This window comes from Ahaetulla prasina, chromosome 2 (genome assembly GCF_028640845.1).
Source record: "Ahaetulla prasina isolate Xishuangbanna chromosome 2, ASM2864084v1, whole genome shotgun sequence".
Classification (NCBI taxonomy): Eukaryota; Metazoa; Chordata; class Lepidosauria; order Squamata; family Colubridae; genus Ahaetulla; species Ahaetulla prasina.
Genome location: NC_080540.1, coordinates 3,053,407 through 3,075,726, shown reverse-complemented (window position 1 = coordinate 3,075,726; position 22,320 = coordinate 3,053,407). Strand labels below are relative to the sequence as shown.

Below are 22,320 nucleotides of genomic sequence, written 5' to 3'. Positions count from 1 at the left end.
AGACTCCGGGAGGAGGAGGCGGGCAGAAGCGGGGAGGGGGCGGAGTACTCTGGGAAAACAAGGCATGCCAGGAAGGACCGTTGCCTGCTGCGCTGACCTCACGAAATTGAGGTGGGGGTGTCGATATTTAATGCAAGACATCCCCCTTTGAAGGGCCCCACACTTCTTCTAAAAAGGCGGTGCTCTCTCTCTCTCATTCTCTCTCTCTTATTCTCTCTCATTCTCTTTCTGTCTCTCATTCTGATTCTGTCTCTCTCTCATTCTCTTTCTCATTCTCTCTTTCATTCTGTCTTTTTCTCTATTTCATTTTGTGCGGCATCAGCATTCCGCCTTGGTATATTTGCACCAGCCAGTGGAGCAAAGCAGCCCTTGTCTGCTGCCACTTGGGACTCAGAGCTGTAAATGGTGCCTGATCAGGGGAGCAGCCAGATTTTGCTCTCCATTGTGGATGCCAGACCCATACCCTGCAAGGTCTCCCACGCCATTTCAGCGAGCGCTCCTGGAGAAATGAGAGCTTGCAAGGGGCCAATCTGGCATCTACAATAGAGAGCAAAATCCGGCTGCTCCCCAGACCAGTTGCCATTTACAGCTCCAAGTCTCAAGCGGCAGGAGATGAGGGCTGCTTTGTGCAACCAGCTGGGCAAATATACAGAGGCGGAATACTGATGCTGCGGAAGTGCAAGTAGTGCTTCGCTCCCACAGCTTCCAGCCATGGCAATCGCTGCTTCGGCCCACTTGCGCCACAGTTCCTCCACCAGGCTGCACCGGCAAAAATACAAAGATTTCTCCATGGACCACCAAAATTTTCTCGCGGACCACCGGTTGGTGACTGCTGGTCTAGACCATTTCAGGAACTATTGACCTTCCTATTTCAGTCAAGTGACTATCCAGTCTCTTCTTTAAAACATCCAGGATGAAGCAACCACAATGTCTGAAGGAAAGCTGTTTCACTGGTTAAATGTCTTTACTTTAAGGAAGATCCTTGTTAATTCAAAATTGCTTCTCTCAATTATTTTGAATGCGTTGTTTCTTATCCTACCCTCTGGCGTTTTGGAAAATAAACTGACCCCCTCCTCTTTGTGGCAGCCTCTCAAGTACTGGAATATTGCTATCATGTCACTCCCAATCCTCCTTTTCTCTAGATTAGTCAAACCAAAATCCTGCAATCGTTCTTCATATGTTTTAGTCTGCAGGTCTTTAATCAGCCTACTGCTCTTCTCTGTACTTTTTTCCAAAGTCTCACCATCTTTTTTGTAATTTGAGGACCAAAACTGGATGCAGTATTCCAGGTGTGGTCTTACTAAGGCTTTATAGAGCAGGACTAACACTTCATGTGATTTTGATTCTATGCTTCTGTTTATACAACCAAGAATTTTATTAGCTTTTTCGGCTGCTGCTGCACACAGGTAACTCATCCATTCAGACTCCAAGGTCCTTCTCACAGTTTTTGACCCAGGTTTCAGGTACTCTTTTTTCTGCCCAGGTGTAAAACAGGTTCTGAAAGGTTCTGGAGAACCGATAGTGGAAATTTTGAGTAGTTCGGAGAACCGGTAAATATCACCTTTGGCTGACCCCCGAGTGGGATGCAAATAGAGATTTTACAATGTCCTTCCCCCAGAAGTGGGGAGGTAATGGGATTTTGCAGTATCCTTCTGCCATGCCCACCAAACCACGGCCACAGAACCAGTAGTAAAAAAAAATTAGATTTCACCACTGGATTCAACCTTATCTCATTTAGATCAGAAAGACACAATATGCATATACATGGTGAGGCACTGGCTAGAATACAGTACTACAGGCTAATTGCCCACAGCCAGGACCTCCACTTTGAGCAAAGCACTTTCCACACTCCATGCATTTCTACGGCTTCTCCCCTGTGTGTATCCATTTGTGTATTCTTAGGCTACTGTTATGAGCAAAGGTCTTTCCACACTCCATGCATTTATATGGTTTCTCCCCTGTATGGATCCTTTTATGTATTCTTAGGCCACTGTTACGAGCAAAGGTCTTTCCGCACTCCATGCATTTAAATGGCTTTTCCCCTGTGTGGATCACCTTATGGCGAATAAGATGACCTCTTCGAGCAAAGGTCTTTCCACACTCCATGCATTTAAATGGCTTCTCCCCTGTGTGGATCATCTTATGGCGAATAAGATGATCTCTTTGAGCAAAGGTCTTTTCACACACCATGCATTTATATGGCTTCTCCCCTGTGTGGATCCTCTTATGGCGAATAAGATGACCTCTTCGAGCAAAGGTCTTTCCACACTCCATGCATTTAAATGGCTTTTCCCCTGTGTGGATCATTTTGTGCATAGTAAGTGCTTTACTATAAGCAAAGGTCTTTCCACACTCCATGCATTTATACGGCTTCTCCCCTGTGTGGATCCTCTTATGGGAAGTAAGATTACTTCTTTGAGCAAAGGTCTTTTCACACTCCATGCATTTATATGGCTTTTCCCCTGTGTGGATCCTCTTATGGGAAATAAGATGACCTCTTTTAGCAAAGGTCTTTCCACACTCCATGCATTTATACAGCTTCTCCCCTGTGTGGATCCTCTTATGGGAAGTAAGATTACTTCTTTGAGCAAAAGTCTTTCCACACTCCATGCATTTAAATGGCTTTTCCCCTGTGTGGATCATTTTGTGCATAGTAAGTGCTTTACTATAAGCAAAGACCTTTCCGCACTCCATGCATTTATACGGCTTCTCCCCTGTGTGGATCACCTTATGGCGAATAAAATGACCTCTTCGAGCAAAGGTCTTTCCACACTCCATGCATTTAAATGGCTTCTCCCCTGTGTGGATCACCTTATGGCGAATAAGATGATCTCTTTGAGCAAAGGTCTTTTCACACACCATGCATTTATATGGCTTTTCGCCTGTGTGGATTCTCCTATGGGAAATAAGATGACCTCTTTGAGCAAAGGTCTCTCCACACTCCATGCATTTATAGGACTTTTCTCTTGTGTGTAGCTTATTGTGCTTACTGAGTCCACTGCTATGCGTAAATGTTTCCTCACACTCCATGCATTTATACGGCTTCTCCCCTGTGTGTATCCGTTTGTGTATTCTTAGGCTACTGTTATGAGCAAAGGTCTTTCCGCACTCCATGCATTTAAATGGTTTTTCCCCTGTGTGGATCACTTTGTGGCGAATAAGATCCCCTCTTTTTGCAAAGGTCTTTCCACACTCCATGCATTTAAATGGCTTTTCCCCTGTGTGAATCCTCTTATGGGAAATAAGATGACCTCTTTGAGCAAAGGTCTTTCCACACTCCATGCATTTAAATGGCTTTTCCCCTGTGTGGATCATTTTGTGCATAGTAAGTGCTTTACTATAAGCAAAGGTCTTTCCACACTCCATGCATTTATACGGCTTCTCCCCTGTGTGGATCCTCTTATGGGAAGTAAGATTACTTCTTTGAGCAAAGGTCTTTTCACACTCCATGCATTTATATGGCTTTTCCCCTGTGTGGATCCTCTTATGGGAAATAAGATGACCACTTTTAGCAAAGGTCTTTCCACACTCCATGCATTTATACGGCTTCTCCCCTGTGTGGATCCTCTTATGGGAAGTAAGATTACTTCTTTGAGCAAAGGTCTTTTCACACTCCATGCATTTATATGGCTTTTCCCCTGTGTGGATCCTCTTATGGGAAATAAGATGACCTCTTTTAGCAAAGGTCTTTCCACACTCCATGCATTTATAGGACTTTTCTGTTGTGTGTAGCTTATTGTGCTTACTGAGTCCACTGCTATGCAAAGGTCTTCCACACTCCATGCATTTATGGCTTCTCCCTGTGTGGATCCTTATGGGAAATAAGATGACCTCTTTGAGCAAAGGTCTTTCCACACTCCATGCATTTATACAGCTTCTCCCTTGTGTGGATCGTCTTATGGCGAATAAGATTACCTCTATGAGCAAAGGTCTTTCCACACTCCATGCATTTATACGGCTTCTCCCCTGTGTGGATCCTCTTATGGCGAATAAGATTACCTCTATGAGCAAAGGTCTTTCCACACTCCATGCATTTATACGGCTTCTCCCCTGTGTGGATCCTCTTATGGGAAATAAGATGACCTCTTCGAGCAAAGGTCTTTCCACAATCCATGCATTTAAATGGTTTTTTCCCTGTGTGGATCATTTTGTGGGAAATAAGATTACTATGTCTTCTGAACCTGTTACCAGGCTCTCTGCATTTGTATAGCTTCTCCCCAGTGTGAATCCTTTCATGGGAAGTAAGTTGCCTGCTTGTTCTAAAACATGTTCCACATTCCAAACATTGATAAGGCTTCTCTTTTACGTCAATCATTTTTTGAGGTGTAAGGAACTTATTTCCAAGAGAAGGCATGAATGTCACATTGTAACTTTTTCCGTTGTGTCTTCTTATATCATCTTCTCCTTCATTTTGGCTTAAATAGTGTTCTTTTACTAGTAATTTAGCTTTGATTGGCTTCAAACTTTTCCCAATATATTTTTTCCTTATTTTCTCCTGTTCGGTATGAAAGTTTTGTATCGGAGCATTAGCGGAAGATGAGCTTTCCTGATTCCTATCATTTGACTGGTTTCTATCATGGGTTTCTAATTCCATTCGAATTCCAAACTTCTCTGTTCCATCTTTAGCATTGATCACTTGGAATAATTCACAGGAATCTTGATTCTTCTGACTATTATTACCTTCAAAGCAAAAGAGAAATAAAAATGATAACAAGGTTAGAGAAAAAGATCAAACCATAGGAAGTCAAGTGAATTTCCTTCTGAATTTTTCCAAAATTCCGTTATATTTTATGTTTGCATGCTTACAGTGGTGTGATATAGACAGAATGATTTCTATATTCATGAGTCCTGAAAGCTTTGAAAATATCTAGAAAACATCTCTTTGTTTACAATCATCTATATACGTGCAAACCTCAATCAAAGTCTGTTTTGAGTCATGGAATAATCAGGGGAAACATCCAAGGAGGAATATGGAGAAAAGTTAAGATTTATTGGGGTGGGTTAATTTTGGCAGAGACCTGAGAGAACTGAAACAATTTTGAAACAAGCTTTCTTCCCTGGTGTACCTTGGAGCAGCTGCTCCATGGCGTCTGTCTGGCAGGCAGGACTCCCACTTGGCTCGTTCCTTGATCCCAGGGATGAGACTTTGGAGCGAAGTCCCTTGCTTGAAGCCTCCCATTAGCTAGTAAATGTCTTTGCACTGAGACTGGAAAGGTTGGGAGGTTTCAAGAATGACTATTTCGCTGCCCCAAAGTACTCATCGGTTGGCAAGGGCATTTTGGCCGGATCTGGTACAGGCTTCCGTTTGCAGAGAACGGAGGCCTAAACTACTTTAGCGTGAGATCACACAAGACGAGAAGTGCAAGATGTCACACTAATGATCTTCTAGGATCTTGCACTGCAGTACTTTAGTCCTGTATTCCCTACAAACTGAGGACTTCACAAGATGCAGGGCCAAGTCTCTGAAAACAAAGAGGCCTTCCCTTTGTTTCCAAAGTATTTTGCCCTGGAGCTCGTGCAGGCCTTGGTTAGCAGAGAACAGAGGCCTGAAGCAGTGTAGTGCAAGTTCATGTGAGATCGCTAGTGCCAGATTTCCCACTATTGATCTTGCGTATCTCTCACTACTTTAGGCCTCTGTAGGCACCCAAGCAGGCAAAAGAACCGACAGCTCACTCCATCCTCGTAAAGTAAGTCCCAGCCAGTTGGGGTGGGGGTACATGTTGCAATGCCTCTGCTCTCATTTGTAAATATGAATGACGGTCGTGGTGCTGTAACATTTGTAATTTCAGGACTGAGTCTTAGGTACTTGGGAGACAGGTCGTAACTTGGAATGGTTGCTTAGTGAACTGTCGTAACTGAGGGATCACCTGTCCCCTAGGATGCTCTGAGGCACACTTCAAGAGGCCTTTGTTCTTGAATTGGAGTGGGAGAATCCTCCTCCATGGCCTGAGCATGAAAGTTCTGTTCTCACACAATTTGGGGAGGTTTCAGAGGACAAATAACATATGATCTCCAGAAGACATATAAAAGAATACCCCATTCTTTTCATCCTCCACAGATAAGTTCAAATAGAAATGGAAAAATACAGATAAGGAATGGCCCAAAAGCATCTAAGCAAAGAGACACTGACTCTAAACTTCCTGGGGTACCAGAAGGCCAGATACTTTCCTTTTCCTTTCCAGGAGACGATATCTGATTATAGTTAGTTTTTATTAAAAATCACTAATCTGTCTTCTTGAACTCTCTGATTGGGGACTAGAAAACTCTTACCCAGAGAGACCACGTTCCGATGGTTTTCAAGCATGACTTCCAAATGCAGCGCTTTCTGGGCAGGATCCAGCTGAGACCATTCCTCCTCAGAGAAATACACAGCCACCTCCTCGAAGGACACAAGACTCTCCTGAACATGGAAAAAAGAACAGAACAGGAGGATTCGTATGATCTCTTCATAACATAACATAACATAACATAACATAACATAACATAATAACAGAGTTGGAAGGGACCTTGGAGGTCTTCTAGTCCAACCCCCTGCCCAGGCAGGAAACCCTACACCATTGCAGGCAAATGGCTATCCAACATTTTCTTAAAAATTTTCAGTGTTGGAGCATTCACAACTTCTGCAGGCAAGTTGTTCCACTTATTGATTGTTATAACTGTCAGGAAATTTCTCCTTAGTTCTAAGTTGCTTCTCTCCTTGATTAGTTTTCACCCATTGATTCTTGTTATACCCTCAGGTGCTTTGGAGAACAGTTTGACTCATTCTTCTTTGTGGCAACCCCTGAGATATTGGAACACTCCTATCATGTCTCCCCTAGTCCTTCTTTTCATTAAACTAGATATACCGAGTTCCTGCAACCATTCTTCATATGTTTTATCCTCCAGTCCCCTAATCATCTTTGTTGCTCTTCTCTGTACTCTTACTAGAGTCTCAACATCTTTCTTACATCGTGGCAACCAAATCTGAATGCAATATTCCAAGTGTGGCCTTACCAAGGCATTATAAAGTGGTATTAACACTTTACGTGATCTTGATTCTGTCCCTCTGTTTATGCAGCCCAGAACTGTGTTGGCTTTTTAAATCATCAATAATTTAATTATCAATGATTTAGACAAGGGGGTTGAAGGGGAATTCATCAATTTGCAGACAAGACCAAATTGGCAGGAATACCAACACTCCAGGAGATAGGCTTGAGAAATAGAAGAACTGACAGATTGGCACCAAAATGAAATTTAATGCTGAGAAATGTAATGTGCTACATTTAGGAAAGAAAAACCAAATCCACTGGCATAGAATAGGTGATACCTGGCTCAAAAGTAGTAAGTGGAACAGGGATCTTGGAGTCCTAGTGGAAAATCGCTTAAACATAAGCCAGCAGTATGCTACAGTTCCCAAAAAAACACCCAACAGAATCATAGGCTGCATCAAGAGGGGGGATAGAATCAAGATCACATGAAGTGTTAGTACCACTTTATAATGCCTTGGTAAGGCCACACTTAGGAACATTGCATCCAGTATTGCTTGCCATGATGTAAAAAGGATCCTGAGACTCTAGAAAGAGAGCAGAGAAGAGCAACCAAGATAATGAGGGGACTGGAGGCTAAAACATACGATGAACGGTTGCAGGAACTGAACATGACTACTCTAGTAGTCTACTACTACTACTCTACTCTACTCTACTACTCTAGTACTACTCTAGTAGTCTACTACTACTACTCTACTCTACTCTACTACTCTAGTACTACTCTACTACTCTACTCTACTTCCATACTTCCACCTCTCACAATACTTGACAACACAGTATCAACAGTAGAAACCTTCAAATTTCTGGGTTCTATCATATCACAAGATCTCAAATGGACAGCTAACATCAAAAACATCATTAAAAAAGGACAACAAAGAATGTTCTTTCTGCGCCAACTCAGTAAGCTCAAACTGCCCAAGGAGCTGCTGATTCAGTTCTACAGAGGAATTATTGAGTCTGTCATTTGCACCTTTATAACTGTCTGGTTCGGTTCTGCAACCCAACAAGAAAAACACAGACTTCAGAGGATAGAATCAAGATCACATGAAGTGTTAGTACCACTTTATAATGCCTTGGTAAGGCCACACTTAGGAACATTGCATCCAGTATTGCTTGCCATGATGTAAAAAGGATCCTGAGACTCTAGAAGAGAGCAGAAGAGCAACCAAGATAATGAGGGACTGGAGGCTAAAACATCGATGAAGGTTGCAGGAACTGAACATGACTACTCTAGTAGTCTACTACTCTAGTACTACTCTACTACTCTACTCTACTTCCATACTTCCACCTCTCACAATACTTGACAACACAGTATCAACAGTAGAAACCTTCAAATTTCTGGGTTCTATCATATCACAAGATCTCAAATGGACAGCTAACATCAAAAACATCATTAAAAAAGGACAACAAAGAATGTTCTTTCTGCGCCAACTCAGTAAGCTCAAACTGCCCAAGGAGCTGCTGATTCAGTTCTACAGAGGAATTATTGAGTCTGTCATTTGCACCTTTATAACTGTCTGGTTCGGTTCTGCAACCCAACAAGAAAAACACAGACTTCAGAGGATAATTAGAACTGCAGAAAAAATAATTGCTACCAACTTGCCTTCCATTGAGGATCTGTATACTGCACGAATCAAGAAGAGGGCCGTGAAAATATTTGCAGATCCCTCGCATCCTGGACATAAACTGTTTCAACTCCTACCCTCAAAGCAGCTATAGAGCACTGCACACCAGAACAACTAGACACAAGAACAGTTTTTTCCCGAAGGCCATCACTCTGCTAAACCAATAATTCCCTCAACACTGTCAGACTATTTACTGAATCTGCACTACTATTAATCGTTTCATAGTTCCCATCACCAATCTCTTTCCACTTATGACTGTATGACTATAACTTGTTGCTGGCAATTCTTATGATTTATATTGATATATTGATCATCAATTGTGTTGTAAATGTTGTACCTTGATGAACGTATCTTTTCTTTTATGTACACTGAGAGCATATGCACCAAGACAAATTCCTTGTGTGTCCAATCACACTTGGCCAATAAAATTCTATTCTATTCTAGTGAAGAGAAGGACCAGGGGAGACATGATAGCAATATTCCAATATTTGAGGAGCTGCCACAGACAGGAGCTGGTCAAGCTATTTTCCAAAGCACCTGAAGGCCAGACAAGGAATAATGGATGGAAACTGAACAAGGAGAGGTTCAACCTGGAAATAAGGAGACTTTTTTGATAGTGAGAGCAATCAACCAATGGAACAGAAGTTTCCTTCAGAAGCTGTGGGAGCTTCATCACTGGGAGCTTTCAAGAAGTGAGTAGACTGCCAACTGTCAGAAATGGTGCAGAGTGGTTGGACTAGATGACCTACAAGGTCCCTTCCAACTGTTAATCTGTACTTTATGAGGTTGAATTAATTACAAAAAGAAAGGTGGTCCAGCAGTTCCTGCCACTGTAAAACGTTTATTCCTAATTGTTGAAGAACTTTAAAAGAAGTGCTTCTTGTAAAGGCAAAGTTGGAGGAGTGAAGGGTTTGTGAAAGGCTAACATTTTGTTGTTCATCATGTATGCGTTTTGGAATGTGGGTAGCGCTCTAATCTTGGATGGCAAACCTCGGTTAAGCAGCGTTCCCAGCATATACAAGAATACAGGATGAAACAAAGTTGTAGCCCTGAAACACTGTTGCATTTGCTTTCTAGCATAAACAGGTATTCTCACGAAAAGCCAATGATGTAATTACTAACCAATTATTGTGCCTTGGAGACTAATTAACCAATAATGAAGTAACACGTATGTTAGGTGAGAAATGAGAAACTGAGAAACTATATAAACTTTGTCTGATGCTCAATAAAGTGCTGTTGATTCTAGACTTTCTATGCTGTTGATTCTGGACATTGTTTGCTGTAAAGTCTTATCAATTATCTTCAGCCTCTGGGCCCATGCAACATTTGGCGCCCGAACAGGGACCCTTACTTTGTCCGGCGAGGACAGGTGCACCTTCAGCCTTAGGGCTTCTCAACCTTTCAAGGTTTCTGTAAGTATGCGGTCTTTGCTTTCACATGGACAGAGAAAGCATGCCGAGGAATTGTCTTATCTTCTTAAAAAATATGGTTTAGCTGTTTCACAGAAAGCTCTTTTTCAGCTGTTACGAGAAATTGCTTTAAAATGTTCATAGTATCCTGAAAACGGTTCTTTAAAATTGTCAGATTGGGAAAGAATTGGTAAAGCTTTCCATTCTGAGCCGAGAGCAGAGATAGAAATTTTGCATGTTTGGCATTTGTGTAGGCATGCTGTGGAAACATTTGGCTATGAGGAAGTTTCTCTTTTATCACCTCCTTCGCCTCAGCATTCTACAGCTGTAGTGCTTCTTCCAGTATCTGAAACTAAACTTTTGCTGCCTTCTGCACCTCCTGATACTGGACAAAAACCTCCTCCTGACATCGTTCCACAATCTTCTTTTCAAAAGATGGTGGAAAATTGTAAGAAAGATGCTGCTATTTCTGGGGAAGTGTTAGCTGAATTGTTATCTGTGTGCCCAGTGCAATATCATCCAGGACCGGAAGCTGGACAACAGATAGCAGAATGGGAAGGTTTGCCATATCAAATTTTACCGGAGTTGAAGCGAACTGTTACAGATTATGGAGTTACTGGAAATTTTACAAAGGGTTTGTTAGAAGGGATTAAGTTTTCGTTCGGGAAATTTGCCAATGGAAAAAACAAAGCGTGCCTTTCCTGTAACCATACCTCCTCCTCCTGCTCCTCCTCCTCCTCCCTCTCTTGTGCAGCCCTAGCCACAACCACTAGTGCTGGGGTTGATTTAGTTACTCAGGAAGATTTGGATTTTAAGTTTCCTTTAGAAGTTAAAATTGTGCATTCTCAGTACACTGGTCCTATTCCCTCTGGACTAGTTGGCCTTATTTTACCACATTCTTCTGCTCATAAATTGGGATGTTTTGTAGTTCCAGGAGTTATTGATTCTGATTATACTGGAGTTATTCTGATGCAAATTTGGGTTAATATTCCACAACTTCTCTCTAACGGCTCTTCTGTGGTACAACTTCTTTTTTTTCCATATGAGGTTCCTGCTTCTGGCACAGGGCATTGTAGTAATTTTGGTTTTGGCTCTACTTCTCTTTCTATAGGGATATTCATACTAATATATGGGGACAGGGACCGTCTTTCTCTTCTCAACACTCATCTGGTTTTAGACGATGGCATTTCTTCTTAAATGGATTTGTTCTACACCTGTTTATTATTTATTTTATTTTTATTTATTTTATTTTATTAAATTTTTATACCGCCCTTCTCTCGAAGGACTCAGGGCGGTATACAGTTTAGATTAAGCAATGGCCTTTATCTTCTGAAAAATTGATTGCTCTTCATTCCTTAGTACAGGAGCAATTGGATGCTGGCCATATTGACCCTTCCACTAGTCCGTGGAATATTCCTGGTTTTGTTATCAAAAAGAAAAGTGGAAAATGGAGATTTTTACATGATCTTCGCTAGAAAAAATTGACTGCCATTGTGGCCAGCAGGGGTCTCTATATAGCTCCTGAAAAGGCAATTCACATTCATGAATGGTTAAATTTATCTGCTTCTCCTCCGAGAAATATTTTTCCTTATCAGTCAGCTTTAGAAGAATTAATCATAAAGGCAAGGCAACGTGCTTTACAACTAACAGGTCAAGACTTAGAAGGTATTGCTTTCACTCGTACTAAACTTGAACATGAACATTTAATGACTGTCTCTGATTCATATCAGATTGCCTTTTCTCAATATCTTGGTGATATTAGCTATTCTTTGCCTGAAGAGCCTCGCATAGTCATTACAAATACATTAAATCTTTCTTTTTCTTCTATTTTTGTTCGTTCTCCTCTTCCTGAAACTTTAACAGTTTTCACAGATGGATCACCTACTCGAGGTGTTGTGGTTTGGACAGATAGTCAACAATGGTTTTCTAAATATACTTCAATTCAGACATCTGCTCAACGTTCTGAGTTGGCTGCTGTCATTTTGGCTTTAAGATTATTTTCTGACCAATCTCTTAATTGTTGATTCACAATATGTATTTCTTACAATGCAGTCTCTTCCTTACGCTTATTGTTCAGCTTCTCTTGATGTCAATCACTTATCTTTATTTTTATCTCTAAAACATATTTTGGAAGAATGTGTTTTTCCTTTATATGTTGAACATATTAGAAGCCGTACTCCTTTTCAGGATTCTTTGACAGAATGAAATCAATGAGCTGATGAAGCTCTTAAAGATATTGCAATACTATTTTCTGATCCTGTTGCTAGTCATTCATATTTTCATCAAAATGCTAAGTCTTTGGCTAAACAATTTCAAATTCCTTTTTCTCAGGCTCGTGATATTGTTTGAGGATGTACTTCTTGTCAACAATTTGCTGTTCCTTTTCCTATGGGAGTAAATCCTCGTGGAACAAAAGCTAATCAAATTTGGCAAATGGATGCCACACAATTACCTAATTTTAAACCATACACTTATTTGCATGCATCCATTGACACATATTCTCACTTTTTGTGGGTTACTGCTTCTAGACATGAGTGCACTTCTGATGCAGTATCTCATTGTCTTTCTGCTTTTTCTGCAATGGGCCGACCGACTCAACTGAAAACAGACAACGGTCCAGCATACACTAGTAAGGACTTTGTTTCCTTTTGTCAACAATGGCATATTAAGTTGACTCATGGAATTCCTTACAACTCTCAAGGGCAAGCTATAATTGAGCGAGCTCATCGAACATTTAAAACTACATTAATTAAATTACTGAAAACTGAATCTGGTCCATACAATCTGCGAAAGATTCAAAATTTGATCCCTATTGCTCTTTATGCTTGGAATTACTTAAAACTTTTTAGATTCCTTTTCAGAAATTCCAGTCAATTTACATTTTCATATTCAGGATCCTGTCTCTCGACCTCTGGTATCCTATCGTCAACCTCCTGATGCCTGCTAAACTTATAACCTGGGGTCGTGGTTACGCTGCAATTGAGGATCCACAAACAAAACAAGCTGTGTGGATTCCAGGCCGGTGTGTTCGTCCTTATCATGGCGTGGCATCAGAGTCTTCACAATCCCATTCCAAACTTCAATCCGAATCTCAAAACGGAGGCTCGTCTTCCCAGGTCGCCACATCCTCCTGCCATGACTTGGGGTCAAGTTAAAGCTACTACCTATGAAGCTCAACAACAACTAAAGAAAGCTTCTTTACCTCAAACTCCAGAAAATCTTGTAACTGCAGTTTTTGCTGTTATAACTGCTAATTCTATTACTATTCTTTTGTGTTGTTTTCTTTGTTTTCCTCCTACAGTGTCTACTATTTCTGAAACAACTCCTGCTTTTTCCCTCAGTCCTAACCTTTAGACTCGTCATGCTCAATATATGTTTTTAATTCATGGCCGCAACATAACTTTATATTATGAACCTCCTATGGCTCTTGGTCAAGTTGCTTTTATTCCTAATCTAATTACCTCTTCTACTTTTATTGTTTCGCAACTTCAACATATTTCTTCTTCTTGGTTATTTTCTAAACCTCCAAGTCAATTGAGGTTTATGTTTTTGTTGTTATGCTAAACAAACTTGGCTTAATAATTGGTCTGATTACCCAAAAGCAAAATGTATTTTAGATAACTTGGGAAATTATAGTCATTGTACTCAAAAATATTGGTTATAGGGTAATATTAACAAAACATCACAGGGTCATAATATTGGGCCTGATATGTATCCTGATAATTTTCCTCTTTTTAAAGCCAAAGATTCTTTTAATGTTGGATCAATTTGTGCTGGCTGGCAGTTAAAAGATCCCACTATGTGGTTCTTCTTTGATAAATATGCAACAAATGTACACCCTCAGAACTATCAATGTGCTGCAATTGGATATTTGTCATTACCAGTACAAATAGGTGTTCCTGGTCGATTATCATCTCGCAGGAAGCGTGCAGCCTTAGGAACAGCATGTTCTGATGAAGTCATCGTGGACACTCAACTTTCTGCATTGTCTACCTATGGACGTGCAATTGCTGGAGCAATAACTGGAGACATTACCTTGGGATAATTGCTCAAGAAAATAGACATTCTATCTGGGTTAGAAATGTTAAGTTTACATAAGCACAGAATCTAAGGGAAATTTTTTATAAGATGTTTTATAGATGGCACTTAGATCGAAAAAAATTATCATGTATGTATCCTGATATCCAAGCGAAATGTTGGAGATGTGACTGTGATGATGCTACATATTTTCATATTTGGTGGACTGGTAAGAAAATCAAGGCCTTTTGGATAAGAATCTGGTGGATTATTCAAAATATCCTGAAGAAGAAGATAAAGTTCCTGCCGCAATTTTTCCTTTTGGGAATTATAACGGATTGTCAAGTGACGGAGACTAAATTGATCTTGAACTTAATAACAGCAGCAAGGCTGTTGATTGTACAATATTGGAAGAAAAAAGAGTTACCTACAATAGAAGAATGGATATTGAAAGTTACTAACTTGGCTGAGATGGCTAAAATTTCAGCCTTTTTGAAAGACAATACGCAGGAAAGATATTTAATTGAATGGAAAAAATGGATTGATTATTTACAAAACAGATATCAGATTAAGAGATATTAGATTGTCTTTGAACAATTAGGATGTATTATTTTATATAATGAGGGGGTTAGGAAATGAAAAGATATGGATGAGGTTAATTGGATTAGAAGGGAAAATTTTATTCTATGTTTGGTTTATCTATAACAATACCAGATTGACCGAAGCTGGGTGTGTGAAGAGGGGGAAGGGGGTTTTGGGGGAGGAGGAAGGAAATGTTTTTGTTTTGTTAAAACTTTTTCAATTAAAAAAAAAGAAAATAGACATTCTATTTTAGGACTTACATGTCGTTCAGAAAAATCAATCAATGCTACTGCTGCAATCATTAGAAATTTACAGAATGAAATTGAAGAATTAAATCAAGATATGCTTCAACGTTTTGCTATAGACTATTTGTTGGCTCGTCAAGGTGGATTTTGTACCTTGGTTGGTCAGAGTGCTTGTGCTGTGCATTTTCATTCACTTGATAAAACTATTGAGGATGAACTAGCTAATTTACAGGCTTCCATAAAAGATAATGTTCATGAAAATTTTTCTCCTTTTGATTGATTAACTAATTGGCTACCTGATCTTTCTTGGCTAAAACTATTGTTTTTCTACGGTTTGATTATATATTTTTTTCTTATAAGTTGTGGTTGTTTTATGCAATGCATTCTTTCATTTTGCGCTCTTTTCCGTAAGCCTTCTCCAATTACTTTGCATCCAATTCAATTGCGTGCTATTGAAAAATCTCTCTTTTCTTCATTAAAAACAAAAAGCGAGGAAATGAAGGGCTTCTGAAGGGCTAACATCTTTTTGTTCATCATGTATGCATTTTGGAATGCGGATAGCGCTCTTATCTTGGATGGCAAACCTCGTTTAAGCAGCGTTCCCAGCATATAAAAGAATACAGGATGAAATACAGGTAAGTGAACACCTGTCTACCCTAGACGAGTTCAAATCACCAGGACCGGATGGATTACACCCCAAGGTTCTGAAGGAACTGGCAGACGTGATCTCAGAACCACTGAACTATATCTTTCAAAGATCCTGGAGCACAGGGGAGCTGCCAGAGGACTGGAAAAGAGCTGATGTAGTTCCCATCTTCAAAAAAGGAAAAAAAACAGATCCAGGAAACTACAGACCTATCAGTCCGACCTCAATACCGGGGAAGATTCTGGAAAAGATAATCAAGCAACGAATCACCGAACACCTAGAAGCAAACAAAGTAATAACCAAAAGCCAACATGGGTTTGTCAAAAACAGATCATGCCAGACTAATCTTATCGCATTCTTTGACAAAATGACAAAATTAGTAGACCAGAGGAATGCTGTTGATATAATTTACTTGGACTTCAGTAAAGCATTTGATAAAGTAGACCATAACCTACTACTAGATAAAGTAGAAAAATGTGGGTTAGACAGCACCACCACCAGATGGATTCGTAACTGGCTGACCCACCGCACTCAACGTGTAGTACTCAACGGAACTACATCCACATGGAGGGAAGTATGCAGTGGAGTACCCCAAGGCTCTGTTTTAGGCCCAGTACTCTTCAACATCTTCATCAATGACTTGGACGAGGGGATAGATGGGGAACTCATCAAATTTGCAGATGACACCAAGCTGGCAGGAATAGCCAACACTCCAGAAGATAGGCTCAAGTTACAGAAAGATCTTGACAGACTTGAACATTGGGCGCTATCTAACAAAATGAAATTCAACAGTGAAAAAAGTAAGGTTCTACATTTAGGCCAAAAAACAAAATGCACCAGTACCGTATATGTGGTACCTTGCTCAATAGTAGTACCTGTGAGAGGGATCTTGGAGTCCTAGTGGATAACCATCTAGATATGAGCCAGCAGTGTGCAGCAGCTGTTAAAAGCCAACACAGTTCTGGGCTGCATAAACAGAGGATAGAATCAAGATCACGTGAAGTGCTAGTACCACTTTATAATACCTTGGTAAGGCCACACTTGGAATATTGCATCCAGTTTTGGTCGCCACGATGTAAAAAGATGTTGAGACTCTAGAAAGAGTGCAGAGAAGAGCAACAAAGATGATTAGGGACTGGAGGATAAAACATATGAAGAACGGTTGCAGGAACTGGGTATGTCTAGTTTAACAAAAGAAGGACTAGGGGAGACATGATAGCAGTGTTCCAATATCTCAGGGGCTGCCACAGAGAAGTGGGAGTTGGGCTGTTCTCCAGAGCACCTGAGGGTAGAACAAGAAGCAATGGGTGGAAACTGATCAAGGAAAGAAGCAACTTAGAACTAAGGAGAAATTTCCTGACAGTTAGAACAATTAATAAGTGGAACGACTTGCCTTCAGAAGTTGTGAATGCTCCAACACTGGAAATTTTTAAGAAAATGTTGGATAACCATCTGACTGAGATGGTGTAGGGTTTCCTGCCTGGGCAGGGGGTTGGACTAGAAGGCCTCCAAGGTCCCTTCCAACTCTGATGTTATGTTAATTCCTCATGACTTCACAATCCCCTCCATGAAATTTATGAAACAAAGTTGTAGCCCTGAAACACTGTTGCATTTGCTTTCTAGCATAAACAGGTATTCTCACGAAAAGCCAATGATATAATTACTAACCAATTATTGTGCCTTGGAGACTAATTAACCAATAATGAAGTAACATGTATGTTAGATGAGAAATGAGAAACTGAGAAACTATAAATTTTGTCTGATGCTCAATAAACTGCTGTTGATTCTAGACTTTCTATGCTGTTGATTCTGGACATTGTTTGCTGTAAAGTCTTATCAATCATCTTCAGCCTTCGGGCCCATGCAACAGAGGAGCACCTAGCAGAATAAGATAACCAGAGGAAGCTGTGTTGACTGACAGCAACTTCAACCTGCTATTCTGCTGTCCATGTTGTGGAACGAGACAAAAATAATCCAATCCAAACAAGGGGGGAAATAGAAGGAGAGAGCACTCTGCACACCCACTTCACTTCCTGAAGGGAGAATAGAAATCTAATAACTTTTCCCTTTCTTACTTGATTTAGGGGTTCAACCGCTGTTTGATCGCCATCATAAAAATCAGAAAATTTCATTCTTTGTTTCTCTGTAAGGAATAAATAATTTCAAAATAAATAATTGTTTTATTTATTTATTTTAGACAATTTAAATGCTGCCTATCTGCACATGGCGACTGAAGGCGGCTTAAAAAAACCCATATTAAAATAATAAAACTAATAAAAGGAGAATTATATAATACATTACAATAATACAATCACTCCCACCCCACGCACTGGCAACAGCACCACACAGGAGCCATTTAATGAGCTCCATCCCGCTCTGGGCTCCCCAAGCTCACTGGCAGAACCAGGTCTTCAACGCCTTCCAGAAGAGCGCTAGAGTGGGGGCCATTCTAATCTCTGCAGGGGATGATGTTCCAGAGAGGGAGCCCCCATGGAGAAGGCCCTTCTTCTGGGTCTCACCAGGTGTGTCTTCCTAGGAGATGGGACACACAACATTCCCTGCCTCCACACTCAGGTTGGTTGGGCAGATGTAACCAGTAAGAGATGGTCCCTCAGATAACCTGGTCCCAAGCCATGAAGGGCTTTAAAGGTGACAACCAGCACCTTGAATTGCACCCGGAAGCAAATTGGCAGCCAATGCAACTCATACAGGAGATACTTGTGCACACCGGGGTCTGCAGAAAACCATGCTGGCCACTGCGTTTTGCACCAACTGGAGCTTCTGTAGAACGTGTTGCAATAGTCAAGAATGGAAGTGACTAGGGCATGAGTGACTGTGAATAGGGATTGTCGGCCCAGGAAGGGGCATAACTGGTGGCCAACCCGTAGTTGCACAAAGGCCCTCTTGGACACGACCGCCACCTGCTCTTCAAGCAGGAGTTGTGAGTCTAGGAGAAAACCCAATTACACACAGGGTCTGTTTGGGTAGTGCCACCCCATCCAAGACCAGAGGTGGCAATTCTCCCTTGGCCAATGAACCCCAAACCCAGAGCCACTCGGTCTTGCCAGGGTTTAGTTTCAACCCGTTGCTCCCCATCCAGCCCCCAACAGCCTCCAGGCACTGCAAGAGGGAGGACACAGCATCATTTAACCCACCATGGGCCGAGACGTACAGCAAGATATCTCAGTCCATGCTGGCAGATGATCTTACAAAGCAGTTTCATATAAATTTCGAAGAGGAGCGGAGAGAATACCGAGCCCTGCGGAACCCCGCAAAGCAGTGGACGAGGGTGTCGTGTCCCACTCCTCCGCTGACGGCCGGGTCAGGGAAATCCGAATCAGGTGTGCCTCTGCAGCTCTGCCAAAGTCCTAGCAAAGTCCTCAGGGCAGGCAGGAGACCAGAAAGTGACTTCAGCAAGATATGTTTAGACTTTGCCTGACTCAGAGAATGCCAGAAAGCAGATCCTTTATATAGGCCATGGGGTGTGGCTCCATGACTCAGCACTTATCCAGGCCTGCCCCTCCCTTCCTTCTGTTGCCTCCGCCTATCAAGTCTTCTGACGCGAGGGTCACTCCAATCGGCAGCTGTTGGCAATTGACCTCCCTCAGGCTCACATGCTGTGGAGGAGGGGGAGGGGTCTAGTTGCTCCGTTTGCCTGGGCATGGAGCCAGAGCTGGGGGCTGGAGATACTTGCTCTTCTTTAGCCTGTCTGGGCATGGAGCCAGGGCTGGGGCTGGGAGATGCCCCCTCCTCAGCCTGTCTGGGCATGGAGCCAGGGCTGGGGCCGGGAGGCATGCTAGGACATTCTTCAGCATTCGGAAGCAGATAAGCAGACCCCGGCTGTGGTGGTGAGATCGGACGAGACACAACAGAGGGCTGGATCCTATCAACACTGACTGAGAGCGGCTGCAAAGGAAGGAAGCGGGTCAGAATAGCACAAGGCCTCCCACTCCCATCCCCCAAAGCCGCCCCAGGAGAATACCATGGTCGATGGTATCGAAAGCCGCCGAGAGGTCAAGTAGAGCAAGGATGGATGCGCTACTCGCATCCCGCTCTCGCCAGAGATCATACAAAAGCACAACCAATGCCGATTCTGTCCCAAATTCAGGCCTGAATCTTGACTGGTAGGAGTCCTACCTGTCAATGACTAATTCAGCCACAACAATACACGAGCACACAATAGATACAAAGTTATTGTAAACGTATGATAAAATAAAAACCATCTCTGGAGCTGCTGCACAACCACCTTCTCAACCACCTTCCCCAAAAAGGGAAGATTGGAGACAGGTTGGAAATTATTCCACAGGGTGGAATCCAGCGATGGCTTGTTAAGAAGAGGGTGGACCAGAGCCTCCTTCAAGTGCTGGTGAACTGCCCCCTCCTGTAGGGAAGCATTAATGACCGCCAGCATCCACCCACCTGTCACCTCCCAGGAAGCTTTCACAAGGCAGGAGGGACATGTGTCTAAAACACAGGCGCTTGCATGCATCCTCCCTAGGATCCTGTCTAATTCCTCAGGAGCAACAGGGTCAAACCGTTCCCAGATAATAAAGCAAGAACCTGCCTCAGGGGCTTCCACCGGACGAGGAACTACGCCAGAATTCAGCTGGGAACGAAGTCGAGCAATTTCATCTTTCAGAAAAAGCACCAATTCCTCAGCAGGCCCCTTCAGGTGGACCTCAATTTCCCCCTTCCCCAGGAGGAGGAGGCTCACCTAAAGAGGGTCCCTGGGCGATTATCTGAAGATGCAATTTGTCTGGAGAACTATAAATAGGGAGAGGTATTGTATAAAAGAGAAGAGAGGGCGAAGGTAAGACAGATGGGTAATCCAAGGATCTTCAATTACCTCCTGAGGTCTCCTGACTTTGATCCTCCCAAGGTATCCTCCTAAAAAATAGCTTCTGAGGGGAGTTTGATGGGTTCCTCTTTCCCTCAGGATCTCTGATGTCCACAGAGCAGCACTTCCAATAGGAGGAAGGAAGAAAGAAGCAGAATTAAAATATATCACACGACGTAAAGTGGATTCCTATATTTGGAACACAACCTCAAAGCCCCCAATATCCATCAGTGTGTTTGAGTGAGAAAACAATGGAACAATGTCCTACAAGAATAGGTGGGACGTTGCCACCTATTATGAATGTCAGAGAGGTTTGGGAAGGAGGGGTGAAGCATTCAAACACATTCTCTGTTGTCTTTTGAGCTCCCTAAAGTGTCTCACCTGCATCTCAACCTGCTCTTTCTGCTCCTCCGCCTGGCTCAAGAGGAAGCCTTCCACCAGAGCCACCGCCTGGGAGCTAGTCTCTGCTCCACACTCCCGCACCCAGTTCTCCATCTCTGGGGGCAGAAGAGCCAGGAACTGCTCCAGAACCACCAGGTCCAGCATCTGGGCTTTGGTGTGCTTTTCTGGTCTCAACCATCGCCTGCAAAAGTCATGGAGTCGGTTGCAAAGTCCTCGGGGACCCTCAGCCTCCCGATATTGGATGAACTTCCAGGGCTGAACTTCTGAAGGGAGGATGGTTTCCTTCTCCAGGATCTTCTGCCCGTTTCTTGTCCAGAGCTTCCCCCAATTCCCAGGCTGAGCAGCTGAAGGGCCTTTCCCGGCTCCCTCCTTTCCCAAAGGTTGTGTCTCCATCCTTTCTCTCTCCTGCAGAGCAACTCCAAATGGCTCCAAGGACTCTTCTGGGTCTCCAGATGCCTTTTCCTTCACAGGAGCATTTCTGGCGCCTCAGGACTCTGATCCTTCCAAGTGACTCCGCTCTTTTTTTCCCAGCAACAGAAAATTTTGGCTTGCAAAGATTACAAATAATTTTAAATTTCTGTATCTGCGATTGAAAGAAAAATAAATACAAAGAAAGTGGAATTCAGCCACTGAACGACCTTCACCCAACCTGCCTGGAGCCCCAAGCGGCTCATCCCAGCGCAGGGCCGGGAAGGAGGCAGCTGGAGAGGCCGCCCCGCTTCTCTCCCCCTCCGGAGACAAGAAGGGGCCCTCGGGGAGCCTGGTGCGAATCCTGCCTCCTCCTCGCCCGGCTTCTCTCCTCTCCTGACCCTCCCCTCCCCCCACTCGGGCTCTTCGCATGGAGAGGGCGGCTGGGGAGCATGGGACCCGGGGTTGAAGCCGGAGGAGGGCCGGGCGGGGGTCTCTCCCTCCTCCGCCTCCCTTTGCGCGGGAAGAGCCCCCAACTCACTGGATCTCCCCCCGCCAGACTCTCCCGCAGCCTCTCCGCCTCTTGCGGAGCCCCAGGGGTTAAGGAGAGCGAGTGCGGCGTTCTAGAGCGTCAAGCGTTTGTGACGTCACTTCCTTCCTAGTCTCCTCTGGAAAGGCAGTTGTGACGTTCACCCTCCAGTGGACCAATGGGGAAGCACATGACGTTACCGTCTCTTAGCAGAGGGCGCCCCCTGGTGGATTAGGGCCAAAATGCCAGATTGTAGAAAGCGCGGGAAAGAGGAGCGCGTCTGAGGGGAAGAGAGAGGGAAGGGATGATGGGCTTGGGAGTAGGGGGAAAGGCCCCTCTCGATGCCTGGCAGACCAAGAAAAGCTTTGTGGTTTCGAGAGGCAGCAATTTCTCCATCTTCCTCTCTTTCCTGTCCAGGAACCGTTTGTAGAGCTAGAGAAAAATCTCTCTGGAGGATTTGAACTCCCTTCCCTCAAGAACAGCCGCCCTGAAGGCTGGGCAGAGACTGGAGGAGGCCTCTAAAGGGCCCAAATCCTGTCAGAAACAGCCGGACAGTGAGAAGAGGAGAACCAGGAGGCTCTTTGGGAAACACAGC

At 43.0% G+C, this 22,320-nt stretch overlaps 3 protein-coding genes across 4 annotated transcripts; all 3 read right to left on the bottom strand.

Moving 5' to 3' along the window:
- Positions 1–242: 242 nt before the first annotated feature.
- Positions 243–3,757, bottom strand: LOC131192734 (zinc finger protein 845-like). 2 transcript variants are annotated; one of them, XM_058172191.1, is made up of 2 exons: positions 2,748–3,757; positions 243–2,495 (listed from the first exon to the last, which is right to left on the bottom strand). In XM_058172191.1, the coding sequence occupies exons 1-2, from the start codon at positions 3,700–3,702 to the stop codon at positions 1,861–1,863; spliced, it is 1,590 nt and encodes a 529-aa protein (XP_058028174.1). In that variant the 5' UTR covers positions 3,703–3,757; the 3' UTR covers positions 243–1,860. The 2 variants fall into 2 exon arrangements, with proteins under 2 accessions (XP_058028174.1, XP_058028172.1); XM_058172189.1 differs by having other exon boundaries at positions 243–3,757.
- Positions 3,743–14,721, bottom strand: LOC131193670 (zinc finger protein 665-like). Its single transcript, XM_058174119.1, has 4 exons — positions 13,941–14,721; positions 6,271–6,400; positions 3,842–4,680; positions 3,743–3,754 (listed from the first exon to the last, which is right to left on the bottom strand). Exons 1-4 carry the CDS (start codon positions 14,004–14,006, stop codon positions 3,743–3,745), a joined length of 1,047 nt encoding a protein of 348 aa, XP_058030102.1. The 5' UTR covers positions 14,007–14,721.
- Positions 14,722–17,725: 3,004 nt separating this feature from the next.
- LOC131192826 (zinc finger protein with KRAB and SCAN domains 4-like) lies at positions 17,726–21,853 on the bottom strand. Its single transcript, XM_058172377.1, has 4 exons — positions 21,738–21,853; positions 20,768–21,371; positions 20,396–20,510; positions 17,726–19,455 (listed from the first exon to the last, which is right to left on the bottom strand). The coding sequence occupies exons 2-4, from the start codon at positions 21,179–21,181 to the stop codon at positions 19,436–19,438; spliced, it is 549 nt and encodes a 182-aa protein (XP_058028360.1). The 5' UTR covers positions 21,182–21,371; positions 21,738–21,853; the 3' UTR covers positions 17,726–19,435.
- Positions 21,854–22,320: the final 467 nt, after the last annotated feature.

What these genes read in the sequence shown, in the direction of transcription:
- LOC131192734 (XM_058172189.1), bottom strand. Translation starts at nt 3,702, where the DNA reads ATGGAGTGTGGAAAGACCTTTGCTAAAAGAGGTCATCTTATTTCCCAT.
- LOC131192826 (XM_058172377.1), bottom strand. Translation starts at nt 21,181, where the DNA reads ATGGAGACACAACCTTTGGGAAAGGAGGGAGCCGGGAAAGGCCCTTCA. An exon ending in AAGAGCAGGTTGAGATGCAG is followed by an intron (nt 20,511 to 20,767) that starts GTGAGACACTTT and finishes TCCTATTGGAAG; the next exon opens with TGCTGCTCTGTGGACATCAG. An exon ending in AAGTCAGGAGACCTCAGGAG is followed by an intron (nt 19,456 to 20,395) that starts GTAATTGAAGAT and finishes CTTCCTTTGCAG; the next exon opens with CCGCTCTCAGTCAGTGTTGA.
- LOC131193670 (XM_058174119.1), bottom strand. Translation starts at nt 14,006, where the DNA reads ATGCTGTTCCTAAGGCTGCACGCTTCCTGCGAGATGATAATCGACCAG. An exon ending in AGGAACACCTATTTGTACTG is followed by an intron (nt 6,401 to 13,940) that starts GTAATGACAAAT and finishes TTCCATGTTCAG; the next exon opens with GAGAGTCTTGTGTCCTTCGA. An exon ending in TCGGAACGTGGTCTCTCTGG is followed by an intron (nt 4,681 to 6,270) that starts GTAAGAGTTTTC and finishes TTTGCTTTGAAG; the next exon opens with GTAATAATAGTCAGAAGAAT.